This window comes from Apostichopus japonicus, chromosome 7 (assembly GCF_037975245.1).
Source record: "Apostichopus japonicus isolate 1M-3 chromosome 7, ASM3797524v1, whole genome shotgun sequence".
Classification (NCBI taxonomy): domain Eukaryota; kingdom Metazoa; phylum Echinodermata; class Holothuroidea; order Aspidochirotida; family Stichopodidae; genus Apostichopus; species Apostichopus japonicus.
In genome coordinates this window covers 18,033,146-18,048,049 of record NC_092567.1, presented here as the reverse complement: position 1 = coordinate 18,048,049, position 14,904 = coordinate 18,033,146, and the positions used below count along the sequence as shown (strand labels likewise).

The 14,904-nt window shown below is 35.8% G+C and overlaps 1 protein-coding gene and 1 long non-coding RNA gene across 4 annotated transcripts in view; one reads left to right on the top strand and one right to left on the bottom strand.

Annotated features, from left to right (window-relative positions):
- The window catches only part of LOC139969548 (lipase maturation factor 2-like), a 308,807-nt gene that overhangs the window by 42,267 nt on the left and 251,636 nt on the right, over positions 1-14,904 (top strand). Inside the window, exons 11-13 of one of the 3 annotated variants that reach the window (XM_071974638.1) lie at positions 9,796-9,909; positions 12,585-12,675; positions 13,153-13,345. The exons of the other annotated variants lie outside the window; for them this stretch is intronic. Of the exons in view, the coding sequence (XP_071830739.1) occupies positions 9,796-9,909; positions 12,585-12,675; positions 13,153-13,330 (383 nt within the window). The 3' untranslated portion in view covers positions 13,331-13,345. Of the gene's footprint in view, positions 1-9,795; positions 9,910-12,584; positions 12,676-13,152; positions 13,346-14,904 lie in introns of those variants that run through there. 3 annotated transcript variants of the gene reach the window in all.
- LOC139970157 (uncharacterized) lies at positions 1,607-7,140 on the bottom strand. Its single transcript, XR_011794055.1, has 3 exons — positions 6,913-7,140; positions 5,795-5,851; positions 1,607-4,102 (listed from the first exon to the last, which is right to left on the bottom strand). It is a non-coding gene; the product is annotated as an uncharacterized lncRNA (long non-coding RNA).

Sequence of the window (14,904 nt, the reverse complement as noted above, 5' to 3'; positions counted from 1 at the left end):
TTCAGAAGGGGGACATCTCCTCACTGACTCCAGACAGTCCAGATATGGGTATTATTATAAAGCAATAACATTTACGAAATACTAAGGGGTTTACGAGGCGAACCCCGGAGCTCTGTAGAGACGCTGCTGGCCATTATCACAGCGGGTACATAACTAACAAAAACACGTGCAAAAGCTATGTGCACAAACTAACGCTACAAACAGACTATTACGTAACACATATAAATATTCAAAGGTGCAAACAACAAAATTTCACTCCACTACAATACCATTACCTCCTTTACATCTACATTGGTTTCCATGCAGGAATAGCAGTCTAGAATAATACTGCTAGCTAGGACTCTTTTCGACCAGTAACACAGCTGAATATATGTACGCTGTGGTTACTCTATTGAATTTGAGCAGACTGAAGGACAGCCTATCGAAGTTCAGCACACCGAGGGTCATCCGACTGAGGTTTAGCGGACTGAAGATTAGCCTACTGAGATTCTTCGGAATGTTGATCATTTTCGATCATTTTGTAAGGGAACATGCTTCTGATCCACATGAATCCATTGTAAATATTTAGACTGATATTTGGAAACCTCGACTTTTCGTCCAAATTTGATCATTTTGTAAGGTTTTTATGATTGTTTTTTTCTTCTTCAAATTTTGGCGAAAAATCGTGATATTTAAATTCTTCTCAGAATCATGAGGAAAACGGTTGCTGTCCTCTTTATCATGTATTAGACATTATCAGTATAGTGTTTTTAAAATAGGTCCATACACTTCAGAAAGATAGTCTAATTTGAATCTTCAAATCGTTTTATCATAATTTCATATATTGAATTTTCAGGCGAAAACTTGAGTAGAATTTCCCCTGAACAATGCTTCAGTAAATGACACTTTTCAAAATTTCGTACGTCGTATGTAACCTGATTTTCATTTTCAGTAAAAACACAGCATCTCTATTTGCATGGGTCAATGTGTACAGATATGAGATACGTGCGTAAACCTATCAACACGCACTATTTAGAAAATGATTGATATCGTTAATTATACAGGGCCGTCACCAGAGGGAGAATGGGAACACAGGCCATTTCCCCTCCCTTCGCAAATTCATATACACAAATGTAGTTGTAATGATGGAAGTTATAGCACTATTTTGCATCAGGGTCATTACCGAAACAATTTTCCTCAAAGGCCTTTCCCCAGAGCATAGGTCAGCAAATTGTGTGCCCCGGTCCCCAAGAATTCGAACTGGAATTGGAGGGTAGAGCATATATAGTGTCATAGAAAGTTATATGTCAGAATACAAGCGGGGGGGGGGGTGTCTTTGTCCCTCACACCACTCAGATTGGCTATGTCCTTGTCTACAACCAATCATCAGTTCCTCCCAAACGCAAATATAGCAAGTTACGGGGGAGGATGCATGTGGGATGTACATCCCCCGTTGTCGATCTAAATATTCCCGAAACTGCACCAAACAATGCAGTAACGATACAGTAACAATGCATTTACGTGTATCTAAAGTAACGTTTGGTCTAACAATACAATTACAGTAAAGTTGCAGTAACAAGGCAGTCACAGTAAAAATACAGAGAGATTGCAGTTATGTTTATCTGCAGTAATGTTTGTAATAACAATGCCGTTACAGTATTACAATGCAGTTAAGTTGATCTCGTACAGTTATGTTTGCAGTAACAAAGCCATCACAGACGAAAATACAGTGAGAATGCTGTTACGTTTATCTGCAGTAATGTTTGTAGTAACAATGCAGTTAAGTTGATCTGCAGTAATGTTTGCAGTAACAATGTTGTTATAGTAAAATACAGGGGGGAGGCAGTTACCTTTATTTGCAGTAATGTTTGAAGTCACAAAGCCGTTACCGTAATAATGCATTTACAGTCAAATACCGCGAGAATTCAGTAACGTTTATCTGCAGTAATGTTTGTAGTAACAATGCAGTTACAGTCAAATACCGGAGAATGCAGTTACCGTTATTTGCAGTAATATTTGTAGTCACAAAGCCGTTACAGTAACAATGCATTTACAGTCAAATACAGGGAGAATCCAGTAACGTTTATCTGCAGTTATGTTTATGGTAACAATACCATTACAATAATATTGCAATCGGCCGATCTACAGTAATATGTGTAGTACAATACCGTTACAGTAATAATGCAATAACTATGCAGTTATGCTGATCTACAGTGACGTTTGCAGTAACAAAGCAGTCACAGTAAATATACAAGGGAGAATACTGTTAGGTTTATCTGCAGTAATGTTTGTAGTAACAATGCAGGTCATTAACAATTCATTTACGTTTATTTTACGCCATCAATTACATGTCTCGTAGCAATCAGTGGATAGATTATCAGCGAAATGCCTTGTGTTATGAAGTTACGTGTCGAGTACATTAGCTTCCTGTGTTGGCAATGTAGCTTCTTCCTCTCGGGAAGCAAATGATAGAACAAAGCACTCTGTTGCTGCAGTGGGTCACAGGATTTTTTTCCGACGTTGGCACAAACTTCAAAGACCAACTGGACAATTCGTTTCGTTCATTTCTGCCATTTAATCACAATGATTTAAAGATAACAATTCCTAATATATATTTATAGAGCTAATTAGGTGTACTTAGAAATTTTACTCGAGCACAAATTGCACTCTTGCTTGATCTTGTACAATGTGATAGTTGCCAGGTGCTACATTCCTGTGGTTAACATATTGTAGTGGCTATCATTTAGAACATTCTAAAAAATTGGCAGTACATTTCTCAAACTTTGTATCCGTACCATTTGAACTCTACAGCAAAGGTAATCGCAAAATTGCAGTTTTAAGCAACGTATTCTCTCCACAATACTCTCCACGTTTTATGAAGTTCGAAACTTGATATAAAGTTCAACATAGTAAGTTTGAGGAGTAAGTAGGCTACACATGAATAATATCGGTATTTGTTTAGTCTCTTCATATCCCTGAAACAGTTGAATTTACTTACCAAAAACATATCAAGCCAGTACTACCCTCTAAAATAATCAATCCCATACTATTAGGCTAAACGACGTAAATATCGATGTCTTCAAGTATTTCAATGATAATTTAATAAGTAATACGTTCAAAATTAAACCGCTTATCTCCTCAAACATACATATGAAGTAAGGTAAATTAGCATCCCACTAAGTGTGGAAAAAACCCCACTACTTCAATCCAGGATCGCCCACTTCAGTCCCAGACCTTTGATGGTAGGCCTATCATTTCTGTAAGGTGAGGTTTTTTTTCAAACGGAGGGGAACTTCTGCATCCTACCCCGTCATCCACAACCCCTCCCTTTGCCTCGTCCTCAGCGCCGCCCCCGCAACTCACTTAATGCAGGTTATCAAATGAATGTAAGTACAACCTCGTTTACTTAGGCATCTTACTATGTGATTAGTAATACATAGCTTTGCTCAAATTGACACGAAAAGACCAACTTGAAGGCTAACGAAATAGATGGTTACGCTGTACATCAACTATAAATGGCCACAACAAGACACGGGCTGTGGAAGAGTGTTTAATCTAACGGGGCACAACATCCGAGAGGCAGCGACATATGTGGCTTTGATGTGAGGGGTAATTAAACAAACCAACAAAGTTACATTAGAACAATTCGAATAAAACGGATCCTCTCGGCAGCACGTATCACAAATTTCAGCATTTGAATGATTTTCAACAAAAGCCACATGCTTTTACTTCCCTTTTTTCTGTCACCTCTTAAACAACAGCACTTTTACGATATCAACTAGACAAATAATACTTTTTGTTACCAAGAAGGGGGAGGGGAACTTTTGATCAATTAAAAGGGCACTTAAGGTTACTTCACAAAACTGGGATGGCATGTTTCCCGGCTGCACCCCATGGGAAAATGCATCTTAAGATACAACGTAATACAACTTGGGTTATTATTCAATCACCAATGCCGTAACTTCGGTGATGACTATCGCACTCTGAGTCCGGCGAGAGGATCTTCCGGAATCATGATCGTCGTCAGAGGCAGCACAGCAACAGCCACAACAACATAGGACAATTACTATGATGATTATAATGCCTATGACATCAAACGGAGCATCTGAACCGCCCGGGTCACCTGTTTGAACGAAAACATGAAGGTTATTATGTATAGGCTGCATGCCACATTTTTTTAAATAACATTCGAGAAAGTGACCGTAATAATTCAATAGAACGATTGTGCAAATTATGATTTTTGTTTCTAACTCCGCACTTTAGAGCACCCTGGGGCTAGGGACATAGGCGTAGGAGCCCAATTTGATTGGGGGGGGGGGGAGCTGTAACGACTTGCCCGAAAAATATAACCAAAATTTGTGCGCGCGTTCAACATGTTAATGTGCATATCATATAGGCATGCATCGGTTATTACATCGCATGCCAATAATATACAACCATTTGCTGTGTTATTACCTTTCCATATTGGTTAGAATTATTGGGGTAGTCGTTACAGTAATAATGTTATTAATAATATCGGTTTAACCATTGAACCGAAAAATTCAGAGACATTTGCCATAATCTTTTTCTATCATTGTGATAACGCAAGGGAATCAATGCATGGGGTATCAATGAATTAATTGATGTTGAATGTCTTTATAGATTGAAATACATTGAAATACATTTTTTTCGGTCAAGTTATTACGATTTATAAAAATAAAGGATTAACATTATGGCGTATACCGAAGAGCCGACTTTATCAGCACTTAAACCTTAAAGGAACATCCCAGAAAAATGATCTTGTTTTAATGGTAAACATCTTGAAAACCGAAATCTTTAGATACCTTACCAGCACTCAAATATTTGCTTTCTCATTGACTATACTTATCAACATTATGACTTCGCCTAAAATCCTCCCTTAGAGGAACCCTAAGCATAACATATGCTTTTTGAGGAGGGGGTGGGGTAGGGTCATATTTTGATGTTCTTGTTTGTCCCCTTGTCTCCTTAATTTATAAAGTATACACTTCAGAATCGTTTGTAAACAGGCAGTATAGGCTACATTGGTTTTCAATGTCGTTCCTCTATACATAAGACTTAAGTACTGTTCTAAACAAACAATTTTTTTTTGGAAATCTGATCATGAAGGTAATCTTATCTAGGGGTGACGGTACCCTCACAAGGATATGTCACCGAAACTTGTATTGATTACCATACGTTACAATAATAATGATAATAATAATATCAGTTTAACCACGAAGGGTACTATTGTCGTCCGAGGCAACATATGAGTCATTTTGCAAGACACAAACGCCGCCGATTGGTTCAATGAGCCGATAGCAACCAATGTCCCAAATTCAATTCTGCACCTCAACGTTCTTAGTCCTATTAAAATATTTCTCACAAGGCAGGGGCATACCCCTCCCCTCCCCGTAAATTCCCAGGGTATAGCATCCGCCACCGGAGGGTCGCCAAGATGATCACAGTACCGGTCACCAAGCAAAGAACGTTGGATACCAGGGTCTTTAAGATACAGATGTTGTCCCATTTCTTAAGTTCACAATACGGCTGCCCGCGGTCATGATATGCATGCATAGTTCAATGTATATCAACATGTCTATTTCTAGTACTGTTTTATGTTGTTTACAACTGGTTTCTCTACTTGACTAGATTAATGTTAGGTTAGATAATATTGGACTGTTTTATCTGATCCTTCTACTGCTTACTTTCATTCTGATTTGAAACCTCATTGATAAGTCGCCGTACAAGGATTTCATACTGGGAATTTTCGTGCATTATATTTACGATTTTAATGATTTATAAAACGGTACATTACCTGTAGAAGACAAAGTCCAAACAGTTTCTGCAGCTGTGGCATTGAGTTTGTTCAATTCTAGACAGGAAACAAAGAACGCATTAAGCTGAAAAGTCTAACAAATGAGGTTAGGGAACGATAATATTTGTTATCCCACAAGCTTTTAGTAGTTTCCTTGTTTAATCCCTTCAAACATTTATTTTGTTTTAAGTCTCTTGTCTAAACAGATCATTGTAAATTCTTTGAACAGTGTTGGTTGAAAGAAAGTTGAAGTGATTTGAATTGAAATTATCGAGTGGATAGGTCTTTACCGACTCGCTGGTGCCACGGTGGTTCCGAGCAGTGAGGTGCACATGACTTCAAGGATGTGTGTGTGATGGGGGGGGGGGAGGGGGAGGTTGCGGTAGGTGTAATTCAAATTTCCCTGGCTGATTTAGATACGTGGCTGGACCATTATGGGATGGCTAGATGCGAATCAATCATGTTTTTGTTATAAAGTTTACATTTTAAACTTTGCTACAATTAACTGATGCATCCTATTTGATGGAAGCAAGGAAATGTACAAGCAATATCACACTACAATCCTCTAGAACCCCAAGATACATATGCCCCGCCTAAGTTTGCTGCATGTACAACCCGAAAAGCAAAATTTTGGGTATATAGCTTGTGGGATGGTGCTCAGAGAGGTACGTAAAACTTGGGTTCAGTAGATATTAGGGTCTCTATATTGGGACTTGACTAATCTGTAAATTCAGCCTATCTGGCAGAATAGATCCAACAAGCATATGTGACTATTCACATTAAATTAAACACTATCCCAGGCATCCTACACAAAATATAAGCTTTAATTCATTCGAACTGATTATAAAACGCAGTAGAAAGTAAATTGGTTTCATATATGTAGCTAAGATTTTCGATATACATAATGTAGAATATATATTTTTGAGGTAACAAGTCACCCGATATGGCAACTAAGATTGATTCCGGGCCTTCTTACATTTGACTAGCGTACTTGAGTATAACTTAAAATTGACATACGAAACAAAGACATCCTCTGAAAACCTGATGTAATTTATATTAATTCGATACTAAATAAATAAACTGTTTATTGTAATTCAAATGAATAAAAATTAACGAACCTGTGTACATCTTGAGCTTGTAGCAGAACGTATCCTGCTTTTCTGAGAATTCACCTTTTTTAACGCTTCGTTGATTCCATTAGAAGTTATGTCTGAATGCCATGCTCATAAGTAAGGCCTCTGTTTTATAGGATCACTGTGCGACGTCAGAGCCTTTTCAGTTGTATGAAGCAGTTAGTTTCGTTTTCCTTACATGTTTAAAAAGTTATTGTATACATACATGTTTGGCAGAGGTTCAACTGATTGCTTGTGAACTCCATGTCACGGACCAGGAAGTTAAATACGGACAAGCATTGGGAGGGGAGGAAGGGGTGGGAAACGGGATTAATGGGCGGAAAAGTGGATACCATAGACCCCACTATTTTGGAAAACAAACTTAACAAGCGACCATGACATACTTTTTGTGAAAAAGCATGAACATCGCATCCTGTTCATAAAATCAAAGTGTTCTTTTCGTGAAAGAAAACCACCACATTTAATACATGAGAAATAAATGCAAGAATGAATAGACTCTGTATAGGTGAACGGGGTTCTGCATATTCTCTGTACTTCAGGGCAAATCAACACTGGGAAAATATTCACTCCGGTTTACAATATGACACCATGCATCACTTTCCAGCAATTCAATCGTCGGTTTTCCGAGAATCCACAGTGCGTTTGCAAAAGGCCAGATTAAGTATATATTACATGGAAATGCAGTTCTTCTTGTTAGAATTATTTTTTTTTAAACTAATCATATATTTAAGGGTCAATAGAGACAGTAATATTAAACCTGCCATCACAATTATCTGCAATTTTTTAAGCTTTAAAACTGCCGGTATAGTCATACAACAGTAGTTAAGTTTAGAACTCCGAGAAAGACTATTTGATTATATATCGGTATAATATGACATATACGGTAAAAGTTTGTAATGCTACATCAACCATGGCGCTATATCAGAATAGGTTCATGCTTTAACATATAAGTCTCACAGTTCGGTTCTATCGTTGCGAATTGATCCACTGTTAGTCGTATATTAAAAGCTTAACATGAAGATTGCTTGCTACCCTGCACGTTGTCATGCCATAAAAATGAAATATAAATGATAAAATGGCAGTATTTAATGGGCCTATACTGCACACACAAAGAAAAAACCGCTGGTGCAGGTCACATAATACCTTTTTATACGTAGATGAATTTATTTCTATTACTTTGGAATATTGTAATCTATATACATCCAGAACACTCTTTAGCACACCAATTGCGTTTATATTTATGTTTGTATATAGGCCTATATATTCTACATAAGTGAAACATGGTGCACTTCGGCTAATAGTTAACAAGGTTGCTTTGCTACACCAGTAGAAATGACGTGAAATCCTATTTGCGTTCAAAGTCCAACTATCATGTTTTGAATCTCATCGATTTGTCATTTTATTTTATGTTAAGGTATCGCGTACGTGCGAAATTTATATTGTAATATATTATAATTTGCTGAATAAAATCAAATCAAAATCACACGGTATAATCCCAGTGTGAATTTGATTCACCTTTTCCCCGACAGAGGATGGTAAGTCCTTCCTAAGCTGAGTCCTGAAATCACTGGAAGGTACTGTCAAATCACAGTGTTTCTCTATAATCACTATTGACACTTTTAAGAAGCATTTTAAAACTTATCTTTTTAGGCTTGAGTATGGCATTAATCTTATTCGCTGTTTTATCCACATTACTGTGCCCATTTTATGTATATTTTTATTTTTATATTCTTTATTGTGGTTTATAACCCTGTCTTATATCATTTCTTTACTTTTATTGCTGTTGTTATTACTTTTAGGTTTTCTTACGTTGGTAATTTTATATTCCAGGTATTGGTTCTTTTGTACAGTGCTCTTGAGCATGTTTTATTTCGTGATAACAGCACTTTAATATATGGTATTTATGGTTCATATTTAATATAGTGACTCTGCTCCACACACATATACCATTACAGTGTCGAATGTTCAACTTAGCTCCATGAACCGGCATATCAGAACGGTTGGAGATTAACATTCAGCCTTTCAGAGATGACAGAACGCACATGGCTATTAAAGTATTTGTTTTTGTAAATCATTTTTCCTTTGGTCATTTTTGGTATAATTTCAGCCATATGAATTTAAATACAAGCCAGGTGACATCTCTGCTGTTCCTGCAGTTGTTGTCAAGTATTCAGAATCACAAAAAAAATTGCTTTCCTGTTTGGTTTGAGAACACTGATGTTATTTTAGTTATTCATTAATTTGGGACTTCAATGGAATATTGCCTTTAGTACATTTCATCTCATTTTGTGAAAATATTGTGACAGGCTGGTCAAAGAGGAATGCCAGACGACCATCTCAGATTTTTCTGATACTGATCTGATGTGTTCCCCGATGTCCCGAAAGGAGGAAAATAGGTCTTTCAAAATATGCATAGATTAAAAAAAATTATTTAGTCTGCATACATGAGAAAAAGTACCACCCAAAGTACATTAAAATAAATACCTGTTGAGAAGATGCTGAATTTAATGTTGTCAGACCTAGGTGCCACCATATCCCAGCCACCAAATATGTTTCTGACTTATTGTTGCTCATTTTCTTCCTTTTGACATCTAGGCATAAATAGTAACATCCGAATCTTGTTCATTTGGTTTGGATTGAACCAGATATCTTGAATTGTTTGACCAACCAAAATTTATTTCCAGTAATAGTCATTTAAGGTGTATACAATAGTGTAAAAATACGCTTCGAGACTTTTTTATAATAAATTACCACAATGCTGTTCCTGAAGAGTTTGATCTAGCATGTTCCCATGTTTAAATTGTCGAAAGAGATAAGTCTTTTATGAAATCATTCGTAAAATTCGTAAATTAAAATTTATAACTTCAGCTCCTCATCAACCAAGTCTCGATTGGCAGATGTGGTTCGCGGCTCTCGGTTGGGCCCGACAAAATCCTTGGTTCATCAGGCTGATCTATCGCATATTAACCAATCAAGAGGAAGGTAAATGATTCACTTTAGTACTGATTTTGTTATTTTAAAATATTACAGTTTGCTAAAAGGAAGCATCTTCTTTTGGCTTGCCTCCCCATCCCCTCATCTTATTTTTCCCAAACCTAGACCTCCCAGCAAAACCTTTAATAAAAACTTTATTTAAAAAAAAACTGCCTCTTTATTTTTCGAAATACTCTTTAACGCCTTTAAAAACCTTTATTTTTATTTTGAGATAAAAAAAAATATTTAAAGATTTAGTTTAGGGTAGGAATATTGTATTCAGTCATGCTAACCATTGACCATTAAATTTTTGTGGACAGCCATGCATGATTCATTTAAAAACCTTTATTTAAAACACGGCTCTTTATTTTTCAAAAACACTCTTTAAAACCTTTATTTTTATATTAAGTTAAATATTTTTTATCGATTTAGTTTAGAGTAGGAATATTGTATTCAGTCATGCTAACCATTGGCAATTAAGTTTTTTTTTTGTGGACAGCCATACATGATTCATTTAAAACCTTTACTTAAAACATGGCTCTTTATTTTTCAAAACATTCTTTAAAACCTTTAGTTTTATATTAATTTTTTAACGATTTAGTTTAGAGTAGAAATATTGTATTCAGTCATGCTAACCATTGGCCATGTTTTTGTGGACAGCCATGCATGATTCATTTGAAAACCTATATTTAAAACATGGCTCTTTATTTAAAAAAAGACTTTTTAGAACCTATAGTTTTATATTTAGTAAAAAATTGTTTTATACGATTTAGTTTAGAGAAGGAATATTGTATTTAGTCTTGCTAACCATTGTCCATTCAGGTTTTGTGGACAGCCGGGCATGATCCATGCGGTGATACAAAACAGACTCACAAATAACAGTTAATGTAAGTCAGGTATTTGAAATAAGGGCCACAGATGATGTAAAAATAGGCATAGATGGTGAGTATGTTACAAATTAACTTCCTTTTTGAATTTTAAAACCATTATTTTCATGTTTGAAGCCTTTAAAAACCTTCATTTCTTCATGTACAACCTTTAACGAACCTATATTTTGTTGAAGAGCCTCTTGTAGGTCTGCATACTCTGTTTATCTGTCTCACTATATAATTGTGGTTTCGGGAACGACCTCTATTCTAGTGTTCGGTTTCTTCGTGATCTTTTACTTTCCAGTGATATCTGTCTGGGTATCAGATACTCTTCACTGAAGCTACTCAGGACAAGTGTAAAAAAATATCTCAGAGTTTGTTGAATATAACTTTCTAACAGCTTTAACGATGTGGAAACTCTTGCTGAATTTCTAACAAACCATGTTTGCTACGAAGGGACGATTTCCTGGTGTTGCCTGTTATATATTCAAGAACATATAGTGTACCTTGAAATATATCTGTGCCAAGCTAATTACGTAATTGAAAGTGCTATACATACTATTCTAATCAATACACTTTCCGTTGTATTGTAACTCTGACCTGATTGAAAATACAAGAGACATTTACACTCTGGCTCTAGAATAAGAAATTCATGCCTGCGTAGGTTCTTTGATACCCACGCCTTGGAACCTCCGGTAATTTGTAGTTACCTATTCCAAGATAGAAGATTGTCCATATAAAGCAAACAACAGAGTTCTCCTGATACAAATGGGTACTTCAAAATGAAAAGAAAAGTCAAACACTGCTGTACTCATTACATTTATATTTTGTTTCACACCTCTCCACTGTTTCTTCTGTATTTTCTGTTTTTGTTTCTACAATTAAATTTTTACACGGTGAATTCCCACGAGGACTTTCTGTGAATTTCCCTCAAAACCTGTTCCGATGATTGAGAAGTTTTTATTCCAATCTGATAGCAAATAGCTCTGAAAACTTGATAACAATAGATAATTGTGGCTTTAATTCTTATGTAGACATGAGAAAGTGTGATAGTATTGTTGGTTTCCAATGATGAAAATGGCATTACTTTCTAGGTGCAAACCAGTTGCTATACAATTTCATATTCAGTTTATGTACAGGGTAAGTGAAAGGGAGAATTGCATCTTCTTTTGCACACCTTGCAGGAATCACATATTACACACGCTGGAGTAGGCCTTCAAAAGCTTTTCTCCCTGTAACACTGCATTGGAGAAACAAGTGTATACATTTCCTCCTCAAGAAGATACAAATCCCTGTTAGGTAATTTACCAAGAATGGGGAGCTGCTGAGGGGGCTGCAGCATCCTGCAGCCAGGATGCATAGGATGTAATCTTAAGTTTCCCAAATTGGGCATTGTAGGCGTGCCAGGATACTCTCCAAACTTTTCCCCTTCCCTTAATCCTCTTTTTGTCCCTACACTGTTTATCTCCCACCTCTCCTCTTCCCCTGTTGGTTGGTTTCTTTCTTCTCTCCATCCCTTGTCTACTAATCCCCTTACATTTATCTCTTTGTGTTCACCATGCTCAATTAACCTATCTGTATTCTCTGTGTGTTTTTGTCCCTTCTGTTACTGTTACTTGTCATTATGCCTCTGAAGAAGATCCTGCTAGGATCGAAACGTCAGGCCAACTTACTTTTACACACTCTCGAAACTTGTTTGATATTGATTTGGCCTTGCCTGCAGAAGACTTTGCATCAGCTGGTCTGCTTTCTTGTTGACACTCTTGTTGTGCCTTATTAAGCTTTCGTCTGATTATCTTTTCCATTTGGTTGCAGTTCTCGATCTTATCGACCATAATCCATTCCCAAAGTCTCCATCAAAGTTCATCCGAGCAAAGCTATACCATTATCATTTCACTTCTTGGAGGTAAGTGATCTTTTTTCTTTTCTTTTTCTCTCTCCAGAAAACATCTCTTTTTTTAATTCTTCAATCTTAGGTGATAAAAGTTGCTATGATAGATTGAATGTGTAAACTTTTCTATTTAATGTCAACTTCAGATTCTTTAAAATGGAAACCATGGCAACAATCATTTTACTCTTCAAGGTTTAAGTCAGTAATAGTTTTTTACCTATGAATTTACTGTAGAAGAGACACAGTTGCAAAGTACTGTAAATTGCTGAAACTAATCGAAAAGTTTGAAGATCATTTTTAGTCTCGTTAAACCTAAGACGATGGTTGGCTTTGCATCTTCTTGTAACTTTGTCAAGAACAGATGATGGAAATGCATAGGAAATGTCCTCTTTGTTTGGGATAATAACAAGCTTTTAGAGTGATTGTTTATCTGATTTGTTTTACTCTTCAAACAACTATTAAATCACAATCTTCTCTCAATTTTTTCTTAAGCAAAAATTCAAAGAACTGGTGGAGAAGAAAAGAAGTGGAAACATACCTTAGCCCTGTGACCAAAGAAAGTCAAGCTATAACATCATTTTTTCAAAGTTCCGGATTAAAATATGTGAGTAAAATACCTCCAAGTGCGCTCCAATCTACAATCATGAACAAAGGAGTAGTAGGTTTGTAATTGAAGGAATATTTCCCAGTCGCTGAAGTTGGAAATGTCTACGTCTTTCGGGTCGAAACCATTGACTTCAATGCCTAATATCTGGTTTGACCTTTCGGTAGATAAAATGGATGCTATAGATACTGTTACTGAAGCTTTTAGAATTAGAAAATAAAATTAACAATTGGAAGGGAGTCTCATAGAGTTATCGCTGAGCTGAAGAAAAAAGAAGGTTTAGTGTCGTCAGGGTTATGCCTCCATTTAAACAATAACTCAAAACACAAAATGGTTTTGATTCTTTGTTAATTAGTGTCATCAGAGATGTTTTAATGATACTGCTATTAAAAAGAGAGTTGCCATGAAATGGAAAATGATCTTAGTTATCTCTGTAAATTGCTTATATATGCGCCTTTGAGATTTGAGACACATACACACACATACACAAAATTCAATAAATGAAAATATGTAAATAAATTAAATGAAAACGAGAAGTTTGATAACTTTCATTAGGCCAACCAAATATATAATTGTTCAATTTTGTTGAGTGCTACTTTTGTTGGGTGCTACTTTGCAGGAATTTTGTCAACCAGGAGAGTATTGTTCAAACTATCATTTTATTTGATCCAAGGAAATGATTCATTTATGTATTATATTAAATGAAAATGTTGAAATAATTTATTAGCTCTCGAGTTGTTTTGTGACGTAGGGGGATTTTTTGTCAATATCAATACTAATGTCACTTTAGAGTAAAAACCATGATTGAAAAATGTTAATGTCAGTGTTGAAGTATTTTCATATGATTTTTCTTGTTTCCATAGAAATCAAAAAAGAAAACTGGAGGCTATTTACACTGGTCTCTGGACACTATGAGACACTATTTTGGTAATTTAAGTGGACCAGTCCTTATATTTTCTATATTTATACCAATTTTAATAATAAGCATGTTTAGGTAATGTCTGTATTGCAGCAAAAAAGGACTTTTAGTGACCTGCATCATATCGAGAAATGTAGCATTTTAAGGGTAAGGGGTTAGGGGACCATACAAATTTGTAGAACTTCTTTTTTCCTCTTTTTTTTCTCTGCATGCAGTATTGTTTTTCTTTTTCATCATATTTGGTACAGTTTTGGTTGTTCTTTTGCCGGAGATATGTTATCTTGACAGCAAAGTGAGCAAAAATATTACACAAGAAAACTTTAGAAATATCTTTTGAGAATCATGTTGGTCATGATTAACGAACGTTATATGCATGAAATGAAATTTCACTTTACTTATGATGCAAACCTACCAAAGGTGTTGTCATGATATGGCAGACTAGTGTGTTTTGGCACTATTTTCAAAGAAGTCGCTAAAAAAGACATTTTTAATAAAGTTTGCAAAGAGACTTCTCATCCGTCGAAAGAATAAACTTTTGGGGGAATATTTTTGGGATCTTAAAAAATGAGCGTTGATTTATCAGTGCCAGTCTTCCGATTATTTTAACATGGTTCTTTTAGTTTGAATTATACCCGGTTTAGTTTGTGAATTAAAATCTTTTCTTTTTAGAAGAGCCTGATATTATAAATTAGTCTTAATAGTGACCAATTTTAAGACAGTG